The 12,320-nt window shown below is 38.0% G+C and overlaps 1 protein-coding gene across 2 annotated transcripts in view; it reads left to right on the forward strand.

Moving 5' to 3' along the window:
* AKAP7 (A-kinase anchoring protein 7) overlaps positions 1-12,320 on the forward strand; it is a 124,585-nt gene that overhangs the window by 17,436 nt on the left and 94,829 nt on the right. For both annotated transcript variants that reach the window (XM_068985259.1, XM_068985260.1), the window contains exons 4-5: positions 4,925-5,061; positions 10,952-11,112. In XM_068985259.1, coding sequence (XP_068841360.1) covers positions 4,925-5,061; positions 10,952-11,112 — 298 coding nt within the window. The remainder of the gene's footprint in view (positions 1-4,924; positions 5,062-10,951; positions 11,113-12,320) is intronic.

Raw genomic sequence — 12,320 nt, forward strand, 5'->3', positions numbered from 1 at the left:
GGCATCTAGTTTTAAAGGAAAAAGGATTCAGACTTACATGGGTCTTTGATTTTTAAACACATTAGTAGACATTTGGAATGATTTAGTTTTGGAAGGTCATGGTTTTCGTATTTTTAAGAAATAGATTTGGAAAATGAATTAGAATGCATAAAAATATCCTAATTGCATGCATATGAGAATGTGTTTCTCCATTACCTACAATTACACATTAATTTAAAATTAAAGAGAAATTGAATGGTAGTTTAGTGAATCCTAAATATTTCTTAACTGACTAGAATTGCTTAATTATTAGTTCTGGGTGGATTTGCCCATATATTGGTTTTGTATACTTTCTTATAAGAGGTAATAATATAAGTCAACACTGAAAAATGCACAGGAAGCTAATTGAAATTAAGAATGCATTAATGTTTTGGTAAGATGACACTTATACCAATGGAAAAATATGATACTCTTTAGGAGTTTTAAAAGGCATTTGTTACATTTAATTCTGTATTTCATTTTATAATGTTAAAATTACTGGTCTTATGAAAAGATGAAATATGATTACACATTCTGTTCCTTTCTGGGAAATGTAATTGTGAAAATACGTGATGTCATCATGCATGTTAAACACTTCGGTAGATACAGAAAATTCCCCTATCTTCAGATGATTTTTTACTTTTATTCTACTTACCACTTTATCATCAAATTTTCAAGTTTTTTTTCATCCTGTAGACAAGCAAGAAAAATGACTATATTCATCTTTGAAGAGATGTCAGGTAGCAAATTGATGTCATAATTCTGTTAAACCTTAATGAGGCAGCAAATTTAGAAATGATGTATGTTAACAGCTTAGGACAAAATCCAAAAATAATGTCAAAAGATGAGGTAAAGGACACTGTCCTTCTGTGTGCTAGACTATAATCACTCTCCCTCACATACTGACTTGAAGGCATTTTCTTTGAGCTCATGTATGCTTTGAATCAACTAGAAAGCTTAACATAAAAAAATGAAATTTCTTGTTGCTTTTACTTTTAGGCATGTGGAATATGGCTTCATGGTGAGGTTTAGCAGTTATATATCTTTTTTTATTTTCTAAATACAAAGAAATTACTCAATGAATGAAATATTTAAGATTTTAATAAGCTTTTATTTTTTAAAGTTTCTTTCAATATCCTATTTAAATATGGCTCTGTAATGTTAGGCTTAAAAAATATGCATTGTTCAATACTGCCAGTGGCTGGGGATTATGATAACAGATAAGCTTCAATGGCTTTGTAGAATTTTAAACAGTGGCTATAAAAATTAGTTTCCTTTGGCCTTTAATGACATTGGTACTTTTAAAAACGGCATACAGAGAAGATTCTGAAGTAGTTTCCTTTTTTCTTTTTATCGTTTAAGAATGTAATTAAGAATAAAAAGCATTAAAATTTTTTAAAGATGATATCAAAGAATATATAAATTAATCTGAGGCATCAAAGCATAGTTAAATATACATTACTTGATTAGGTTATCTTTTACAATTTTCATAGTTCGAGGTTAATTTTGCATTTTAAATACTGTGTGACTTCAGAGAAATAGTCTTCAAAAGTTTTATGAATTTTAATTTGCAGTTTTATAAGCTACTGGATAATTCAAAGATATGAATGGTCTATAACTCTTTTGCACTAAATAATAGGACATTGCACTAAAATGCTGAATATACAAATGGATGGAAATTTTTGAGCATTGTCCTAAATTTATATATAATTAGTATTTGAGCTTAGAATAAAGACTAAATTTTTATGAAAATGCAGATACTCTACCCACTAAGTGCAATGGCAAACCCCAGATGTGACAATGAAAATGCCTCTAGGCATTGAGAGATGTCCCCTGGGGTAGAGAACCCCTGATTTTGATAATATTGGCAGTGTTGCAGACCTTATATTAGGCAAACGTGGTGAAGTGCTTTCTTTAAGCTTGTCTGCCTTCCTGTAGCTTGTGTGTTGACCTTTAACACATCCCTGTAACTTTGGCAGGGCTTTACGATTGGAAAGAAACCAAGACTCAGTGAGACTAGGTGATGTCTGTGGGGTTACACCTGTGGCTGACCTGTGATTAAAATCCAGGATTTCTGATGCAAGTCCAGCACCCTTAATTTGCTTCACTTTGTATTAAAAAGTTTTCACCCTAAACTACTTTTCCACAATTATTTAAGCCAGAATTACCATTTGTGCCAGCTAATATTTGAAGATGCAGTTATACTCTTCTGAGTCTGACATTCTAGAGCGTGTACGGTTTACTCAGCACTGGGCTAGCTTCTTTCCACATGAACATGGGTCTTCTTCAGCTGCTTCAGTATTCCTGTAAACCAGTCTAGGACTTCACTGCTCCTGGAAAAATCTCTCAAAAGTTCACCTGTAAAATCCTGGAAGAGTAGTGTGGGCTTACACCAAAGGCTTTTTTGAGCCCATGTGTTCTGTTGGGATTTCCCTAAAGCTCAGATGGTAAAGAATCTGCCTTCAATGCAGGAGACCGGGGTTCGATCTCTGGGTCGGGAAGATCCCCTGGAGAAGGAAATGGCAAGTCACTCCAGTATTCTTGCCTTGAGAATCCCATGGACAGAGGAGCTTCGTGGGCTGTAGTCTAGGGGGATATAAAGAGTAGGACACGACTGAGTGACTAACACACACACATTTGTTCTATTACACAGGATCCAGTAAGACTTCCTCCAAATCTCCTTTAAATGTCCTTTTTCCCTTGATGTTTCATGACTTGAGTCAGTACCCTCATGTTGCCCCTATCCTTGTCTCCTCTCAAAAACACATTCCTTGTACCTTTTCTTGCACAATTTTCTGGCCAATTTTCCTCCTCCTCTTTCTCACTCCTGGATCTTTTCCTCCAGATAGTTCCCTCATCTTTTCTCATCTATTGTAATTTATCTTTTTCTCAAGTTCCTTTGCTATTTTGGGTTTTGAAAGTGGCTGTTGAAAGTGAAAGGCACTCAGTCATGTCTGACTCTTTGCGACCCCATGGACTATACAGTCCGTAGAATTCTCCAGGCCAGAATACTGGAGTGGGTAGCCGTTCCCTTCTCCAGGGGATCTTCCCAACCCAGGGATCAAACCCAGATCTGCCACATTGCAGGCATATTCTTTACCAGCTGAGCCACCAGCGAAGCCCAAGAATACTGGAGTGGGTAGTATTAAGATCTTGAAAAGTTTTTCAAAAATCTTCTCTGTTTCAGTTTATTTTAATGGAGACAATACCAGTACCTGCTTCACAGGATTGGTGGGAGGCTTAGTGAACTAATAGAGGTAAAGTGCTTACTCTAGTGCCTGGAACCTCGTGACCACACAAGAAGGGGACTGTTGTTTCAACGTTGTGTTTATTTGTATTACCAAGGACTGTGGTGAGACACGGAGAGGAAGGAAAATGTCCTCGGGGACATCATTAATTTGATCAGTGTAGAGGTAGAGGAAACTCTGACTGTGAGACCTTTGTGTATTGTTATGTCAGGAGCATTTTAACTACCAGGCTATCAATATTCTTTTGTTGGGTGTCTCGGAAGTGACATCTTACCTTGGGAAATCTTGGGTGTTATTGCTTATCGTCCCACCAGGAAAATACTGTTTCCCGTGTTACTGTTCTCCAGGTTGCAAGGAATAGAGACATGCTGAGGTTATTTGGGTGAAGAGGATTTATTGTAAAGATCTGTGGGAAGTCAGATCCCAGGCCAGCACCTCATGATTTGCCCAGTCACAGTCTGCAGATAATGGAAAGATTGTTCAGTATGAAACAGCTTGTCTGTATGGGAGCAGCTTGCTGTGCTCGTGATTCAGCTCTTTCTTATCTCTGCTGTCTTTTTGGGGTTCTGCTGCTCTTGCCAGTCTCTGCTCTTGTCTTTTTCTCTCTAATCCTGCTGCCCCCAGGCTTCTATGTGCACGCTTTTCTCTGGGGATCGCTTGGTTTGCTAGTTTATATGCAAGCTATTTTCCATTTAGAAATTGGCTAATATTGTCTTTGGGCTTCCCAGGAGGTGCTAGTGGTAAAGAACCCACCTGCCAGTGCAGGAGACGTAAGAGACACAGGTTTGACTCCTCGGGCGGGAAGATTCCCTGGAGAAAGGAATGGCAGGCCTCTCCAATATTCTGAGGAGAATCCCGTGGACAGAGGAGCCTGGTGGGCTGTAGTCCCTAGTGCAACAAAGAATTGGACACGACTGAAGTGACTTAGCACACACAGTATTGTCTCTAGCTGGAAATAGAGGAGGGAAAAGCCATCATTCCTCTTTGTTCTCAGTAGGTGGAGAGGGGTGAGCTGATGAGGGACCAAGGATTTTGCTTGGATAAAGACTGTACAGTTTTTTAAACATAATGTGTTTACCCTTCTGTGCAGCTCTCTCACCATGGTTATGCCCCGCCTCACATGTCTGGGGAAATGACAGTAGTCATTCCTGTTGAATTATTGCTGTCCTGAAAAATCTTAAAGGCCATGAAGAATGGGTTCTCAGACACATTCATTTGGAGACAAATAAATATTACTGCCAGCAGAAATGGAATGTTGTCTGCTGATTTGACCTTTCTGTGGCAAGAATAAAACTTTTATTTTTAGGAAGGATCATAATGATAGTGAGTCATACTGTATATTCCAAGGATAAGTTTTGAAAAGATACATAGCCATTGAGTTTTTCTACTCAGTCAGGGACCCAGTCTGTAAAAGAAGGATGTTGGGCTTGATGCTCTTAAGATGGACAAGCATTGTGTAATTTTTAAGACATTTATACATCCCATTAAACTTTCCGAGTTATCCCTCCAGGATATTTAAGAACAGGTAGACAAGCATGATTTGATTGAAAATCCTGACAGTGTTCTCATTTTAGTCATTACTTATTTTCTTCTCAGTTTAAATGTTGCTGTAAGGAAATGTTGCTTACCTAATCTCTGTTTTGTCTGTGTGTGATTAGATTACAAAAGGAATTAAGATCATGCAAAATGCAATAATACAACAAGATGAGCAACTGGCCAAAGCAATGAGCAGTGATGGTTCCTTTCATATTACCTTACTAGTGATGCAGTTATTGAATGAAGATGACGTAAACATGTGAGTACTACATCTTTCTGGAATATTGTTTTCCAAGTTATTACTTTAATATGAGTAAACAGAATGCAAAGAGGCATTGAAATTCTAAAGAAACATTCTTTGTTATAATTGGTTGCAATCAACAAGCCAATGTACAGAATTAGCTGTACAATTAGCTCCTAATCTGTATTTTTTTTTTCCGCTGTGACACATGGCTTGCGGGATCCTAGTTCCCCAACCAGGGATTGAACCTTTGTACCCTGGAGTGTAAGTGCAGAGCCCTATCCACTGGACCACCAGGGAATTGCCCCTAATCTATACTTTTGAATTGTGTTATTGTTATCAGATGCATTGGTTATACAGTTATTTTGTCCATGTTAATTATGTAAATAAGCACTATGGAGTCTGACCATTTAGGTTAGGATTCCAGGTAAAGATTCTGGAACCGTGTCTTAATAAGCTGCTCAATTTTGGGCAAATAATTTTTTAAGTAAATGGAGAAAATGATAGTACTGACACATGTAAACACTCTTAGTATAAGGCCTGGCACATAGTAGGCACTTAGTATTATTAGCTATTAGAGCTGTCATTTACTAGATCAGTGGACAGTTTCAGTCTCACCCCCCCCCATTACTAGAATATTGTATACCCTGCACCCCCAAACTCAGAATTGTGCCGCAAAAGTTGAGTATGAGTCTTTGATTGCTGTTTTCCTGCCCACAGTGGAGAAACCTTGCTCATCCTCCGCTTCTCTGGGACACTGTTGGAATAAGTGCCCCTTGTTCTGTGTAGCTCTCTGGATTAAGCTCAAGCTTAAGCTCTTTGGATAGCCAGAATTACAGGTTACAGCTTACTTCTGTTTTCTACCCTGACATATAGTCTCCTGAGGGAATGAAGAATAAGACTTGGATGGGGAGGGGGCGAGGAAAAGGGGAAATATAAGGGAGAAAAGAATAAAGTAGTAACTCAAGATATACAGTCAAATTATGATTCTAGTGGTGCTATCTTTTAAACAGCAGAACTGCATATTTTTAGGGATCAGTCTTCTCATCTGTCCCAGTGTGCTCCACCCAAGAGCAGGTACACTGACAGAGAGGACTGGAGGGTTTTACTTAACTCACGTTCACTGTTCGCTTTGCCAATTGAAAGAAAAAAAAAATACTCTGATGCTCTTAATAGAAAAGAAGTCCGAGAAAATATGACACAAGAAGGTGCGAGCCCAGGAGAAAATGGGTGGCGCTCTGTATGTTAGAATGGTGGACGAGTCAGGGTTCCCCAGGGAAACAGACCCAATAGGATGGATCTTCATCTGTATGTATAGATACATTGATGTAGCTTTATGTACACTATAGCTATATAGAGAGCTTGATTTTAAGGAATTAGCTCAGGTGATGGTGGGGGCTGACAAATTTCAAATCTGCAAGGCAGTCTGCTAGACTGGAGACCCGGGTGAGAGTTGATTTAGTAGAGTCTCAAGTCCGAAGGCAGTCTGGAGGAAGAATTCCTTCTTCCCTCGGGGACCTCAAAGAAGAATGTGCTTCCACACAGCCAGGAGGTTAGCGTCGAGGAAGATTTCTAACACAGGGACCTCAGGTAGTTCCTTCAGTTCCCCTTTGCCTATCAGGGTATATATTAATAGATGAATCCAGAAATTTCCTTGTTCCGTGGTAGGTAGACTTGGAAGTTCACAGAGAGTCGGTGGATCAGTAGGAGTGGGATGAGGGACAGTGGCGATGCCAGGTATCCATGCTTCCTGATCAGAGGCCCCTGCAGAGGTCTCATACTTCAGCAGGGCCTGCCAGTGCAGTGCCCAGGAGGGACACGTGACTTTTCGTGGACACCAGCGAAAGGTGCCTGGGGATATGACCAGGCCCGGCCCCTGAATCGGGCATCCCTGAGAACCCAAACAGCAAGCAAACCAAAGACCTTCTTCAATCTTTATATAAAAGTATGCTGGGTTCCCTGGGAAGGAGGAGGGGAGAGGAAAGGGAAAAGCAATCCAGAAGGGAAGTTTGAGTTAAAGAATAACTGAACCTCAAAGAGGCCTTTTTAAACCAAAGAAGACTGAGTTACCGTTGATTGATAAGTTTAGGTTTTAGTTCTGTCATCAAAAATGGGTCTTGGCCATGGCATGTATATATATTTCAGTCTCTGCTCATCAGCCTCTATTTCCCAAACAAATATTATTTTATTTCCTTAACAAGTATTGTGAGTCTGGCCACACAGAAAGATCATCTTTCTTATATATATGAAGAAGCTGAGAGTTCTAGGAATTAAGCGAATGCTGGTCAGTGGAGAAACCAGAACTAGTTGGTTTTCTCTATTATTGATTGAGGGAGGAGTTGGGATGGAGACAGGAGGGAGAAGTTGAGCACAAGTTCATGAAAGAGGTGGAAGAGATGAGTCTGCTGCAAGTAAGAATGGCCTCCTGTATGTAGTTCAGTTGAAGAAGGAAATGGCAACCCACTCCAGTGTTCTTGCCTAGAGAATTCTGTGGACAGCGGAGCCTGGTGGGCTGCTATGAGGTCGCACAGAGTCAGTCATGACTGAAGCGACTTAGCATGCATTGGAGAAGGAAATGGAAACCCACTCCAGTGTTCTTGCCTGGAGAATCCCAGGGACAGAGGAGCCTGGTGGGCTGCCGTCTATGGGGTCACACAGGGTTGGACACGACTGAAGCGACTTAGCAGCAGGAGCAGCAGCAACATGTAACTCAGTGGCCTCTACTGATGAACACATAACTAGCTAGAAATACTGTTAAGTGCTATGCAGTTGGGTTGGGGTGAGGATGGATGTTCTCAATATATTATAATGTCTTCATTTCTCATTGGAGGTAGGACTGCCTTCTCTAGGATACTTTTAGAATTATTTGGGAGAGGGGTTGATTTTGGTTGTCACAGTTACTAAGAAGTACCATGGGCATTTTATGCGCAGGGGTCAGTGTTACTAAACCACCTGCAGTAAGTACATGGAACAGTCCTGAGCTAGGAAGCATTGTCTTGCCCTAAATCGTGGTATCATTTGTTGAAGAGTTACTGTCCAGAGCATAGTGACACTCGGAGTCATTTAGCCCTGTGTTTACAATGTGTGTTTGCAAATTTCAATTTTGTATAAAAAATTAAATGGCTAGCAAGTCTGCTTGGTGTTTGAGGAATTGAAGGCACATCCTTGTGCTACTTTATGGTGCTAGGAGTTGTAGCTCTGCTAGAAAATGATGACCAGATACTTGCAACTTAGCAATTATTTTTTACTAAGTTGCAATGAAAAATTAAGAAATATTTGAAGTTTGCTATACAGACAAGATAGTATTTTGCAGTTCAACTGACATTATTTATCAACCACATATAAGATACTGAACTAAGTGCTTTGGAGGAAATAAAGATGAATCATGAATGGATCTTGTGCTCATGTATTATACATTATAGTTGACTGGGTCATATGGATCCAAAAAACTGTAATAGAAAAATGTAAAAAAAGTGGTATGTTCATTAAGTATAAAATATTAATGGAATTTCAAAGGCGAGAAGATTTGCTTCTAGTTTGGGGAGCCAGGGAAGTAAGTGTTTGTGACTGAAGTGTCAACTTTTAAGTGATGATAAGATTCAGGGTGTGGCTTCACTTTGGGTAGCTGTATAGTGAGTGAAGCGACTGCTTACAATGCAGGAGACCCGGGTTCAATCCCTGGGTTGGGAAGATCTCCTGGAGAAGGAAATGGCGGACCACTCCAGTATTCCTGCCTGGAAAATCCCATGGATGGAGGAGCCTGGTAGGCTACAGGGGTCGCAAAGAGTTGGACACGACTGAGTGACTTCACTTTCACTTTTCATAGTGAGTGAAACTGATTGGGTTTTCTGCAAGACATTGATTATATGAAGGGTTTTCTGAGTCCCTAATCTTTTAATTTTATCTTTCATCCCATACAGTATAATGTGCTAGACATCTGTATTGTCAGTTTCTTTTTCTATATCCTTACTTTTCAAAGTCTAGTATCATATTTTAGGTATTTAATATAAAGTACTGGTCAATGGGTGAGATAAGGAGTATGCAGAAACATTTTTTTTTTACTTAATGAATTTCTTCAGGTAGATGGCATGTTTTGTGTCTTCACAGTGCAAAAGAAAGAAATAGAAATATATTAATCCAGATACTGATTTGAAAAGATGGCTGTCCTGTCTTTGTTTTGAGTACAACCTTTGGGTCTCAATTCTAGTTTCAGAATTCTGTTTCTTACATACCTATACTCCGTTCAGTTTATTATAAAGAAATCTTTCCATAAACAGTTCTTGAAAAGATACTCTATTTAAAAGAATTTTAAAGTCAGTGATATTTACCAAGAGGCACTGTGACTCATTTTCACTCTGTGACCAGTGACATCTCATTAGGATAAATTTATTGGTTTATATTACTACAGAGTGGAAAAACTGGACTGAATTTGGATCATTTATATTTCTTTAAATAAAAATGGAGTGTAGAATTCACTGTTTCTGAAAACTCTTGACCTCTAGGATGGCCTGCTTTGCTATAGAGTTATATTTAAAGTGAGTATCTTGATATTCATCCCCTGATTTATGGAAGATGAGCCAGAGTAGCTGTTCTGTTTCACATGCTTGAATTCGGCCCCTGGTGAAGATAATACTGCAGTAGCAGCGTATCTTTTTGGATGAAGATAAATACAGTCAGGAAAGATTGGATTTCGGATGTGAATTTGGAGGTCCAGTGAGAAATGTTGACATTTCTAAAGCTGTTTTGAAATATTATATATTGTTTGACAGAGAAGTAAGACCCAGTATAGAAAACTGTGGATGAAAATCAGTTAAAAACTTAAAGCCACAGAGATGTTATGGGGAGGGAGGTGGGAGGGGGTTTCATGTTTGGGAACACATGTAAGAATTAAAGATTTTAAAATTTAAAAAATAAAAATAAAAAAAAAATAAAAAACAAACAAACAAACAAAAAAAACTTAAAGCTAATGTAGAAATATGAAACATCTAGAAAAATGTCTAAGTTTCTTTTCACACGTTTGATATCTTATTACTATTGATGAACAAATTGCTGATCAAGATAATTTAAATTAAGGTGGTTCACCAGAAGGGTATATTAAACCCCTCTCCATAATGTAAAATGTCTTTCTTTCTTTCTTGAGTGATTGCTGCCCTCTAGTGAGATTTTAGTTTTTTTCACATTATAAAGTCCCTGTACTAAAATCCTTAGTATGGAAATAATTGATCTTAATTTTCAAAATATTCCAAAGCTGATAATGTCTAATTCACTAATATAGTAAACTTTTATTTTTATAAAGAAAAAATAGTGCATTTGAAACACAGAATAGCCCTTTAATCAGATAGACTAAACATATACAGCAAATTTATGTCACTGTAGTTGTAAACTTGTACTTTGGTTAAGTCTAAGTATAATTAATTATCTTATTATGGAGACTTATATTTTAAAGAGATAATATATTTTAAGTTTTAGTAAAGTGCTTCACAAATAGTAAATACTATGTAAGTATTAGTACTTTTAACAAGAACCTTGAACTTTCACATGATCTGATATAAACTTTTGTAGGTATTGGGCTTTTCTGCAATATATTGTCAATATTGTTTTTCTTTAGTTGTGCATGCAGTATTTCCTTGGTTTAAAACCTTTTGGTAAACTATAATATAACATCTTCTTTTGTATCTTTAATATAAAGTAAATTGCAATTAGGTAAAGATTAATTCACTTATACAAATTTTGTTTAAAATTAATATTAGTTTTATTTTGATCATATGGATTTGATTTTGAAGCTATTATGAGCATTAAAATAATTAGTACAAATGCAAAAATTAATTTATCTAAAACTCTTTTCTCGTTTGGCTTTGTATATTTTATTTCTTATTATAGTACTAATAAATATATTATCTCTTGCCAGTGGTATTGATGCTCTTTTGGAATTAAAACCATTTGTAGAAGAAATCCTCCAAGGAAAACCTTTGACTTTGCCCTTTGAAGGGGTTGACACTTTCGGAAATCAGGTTGGATTTGTGAAGCTGGCAGAAGGAGATCACATAAACTCACTTTTGGAGATAGCAGGTAAAACAAACAGCGATAAACTTACATGAAATCTCATTGTTGAAGAGGAAATTTTTTTCTCCCAGTTCTTATAGTAGAGATTTGACATCTTTTAACTTTGTGGGGGGGCAATGTAGCCTCACTTTATGAGTGACCTACTTCAGCATTTGTTTGTGTAGATAAGTAGCCAAATAAAAGGCCAGAACAGTTACTGTATCTTGGTCCTTTGGCTCGGGGGAATATGTTGATTCTGGAAGATGATGGACCAGACTCAAGTATTTGTTAGGACTATCCTAATCATAAGTCTGAAGGATCCAGTGCTTATCATGACATATAGCTGGCATTAAGTAAATATTGAATGAGTTAATTAGAAACACCAATTGCCTGTTCAGAAGCTTGTGGGGATTGTCAGCCCCATTTGGGAGAGTCAGTAGATGAATCAGTGCATTTGCCTCTGTGCTACCTTTTTTCCTTCCTGTTTAGGTACCGCTGTCTAAGCAGAAGGCCCGTTGGTGGTGGTAGAAGGTCTAACATCCATTGGAGAACATGCTGCTTTCTGCAGCACAATTGAAAACGTTAGGGAAATTTGTTGTTGTTCAGTCTTTCAGTCATGTCCTAATTTGCCACCCCATGGACTGCAGCACATCAGGCTTCTCTGTCCTTCACCATCTCTCAGAGCTTGTTTAAACTCCTGTCCTTTGAGTTGGTGATGCCATCTAACCATCTTTTCCTCTGTCATCTCCTTCTCCTGCCTTCTGTCTTTTCCAGCATCAGGGTCTTTTCCAGTGAGTGGGCTCTTTGCATCAGGTGGCCAAAGTATTGGAGCTTCAGCTTCAGCATCAGTCCTTCCAATGAATATTCAGGGTTGATTTCCTTTAGGATTGACTGGTTTGATTTCCTTTCTGTCCAAGAGATTCTCAAGAGTCTTCTCCAACATCATAGTTTGAAAGCATCAATTCTTTGGCAGTCAGCCTTCTAGGGAAATAGAAGCAGAAAATTATAAAACCTGGAAGAGTGCTTTTTTGAGATGATCCAGAGATCATAGTTTGGGTGTTCGTGTACGTACTGTAAACAATTTTTATTTTTTTCTCTCATGTTAGATCATTTTATGCCATCCCATTTCAAGTTCAGTAATCCTTAATTCATAACACTCTCTGATCATTGCTCCATGCTGGGCTTATTTTTGTCTATCTATCTATCTGTCTTAAAATAATATCATCTGGGAATCC

The sequence above is a fragment of the Capricornis sumatraensis genome, chromosome 13, assembly GCF_032405125.1.
Source record: "Capricornis sumatraensis isolate serow.1 chromosome 13, serow.2, whole genome shotgun sequence".
Taxonomy (NCBI): Eukaryota; Metazoa; Chordata; class Mammalia; order Artiodactyla; family Bovidae; genus Capricornis; species Capricornis sumatraensis.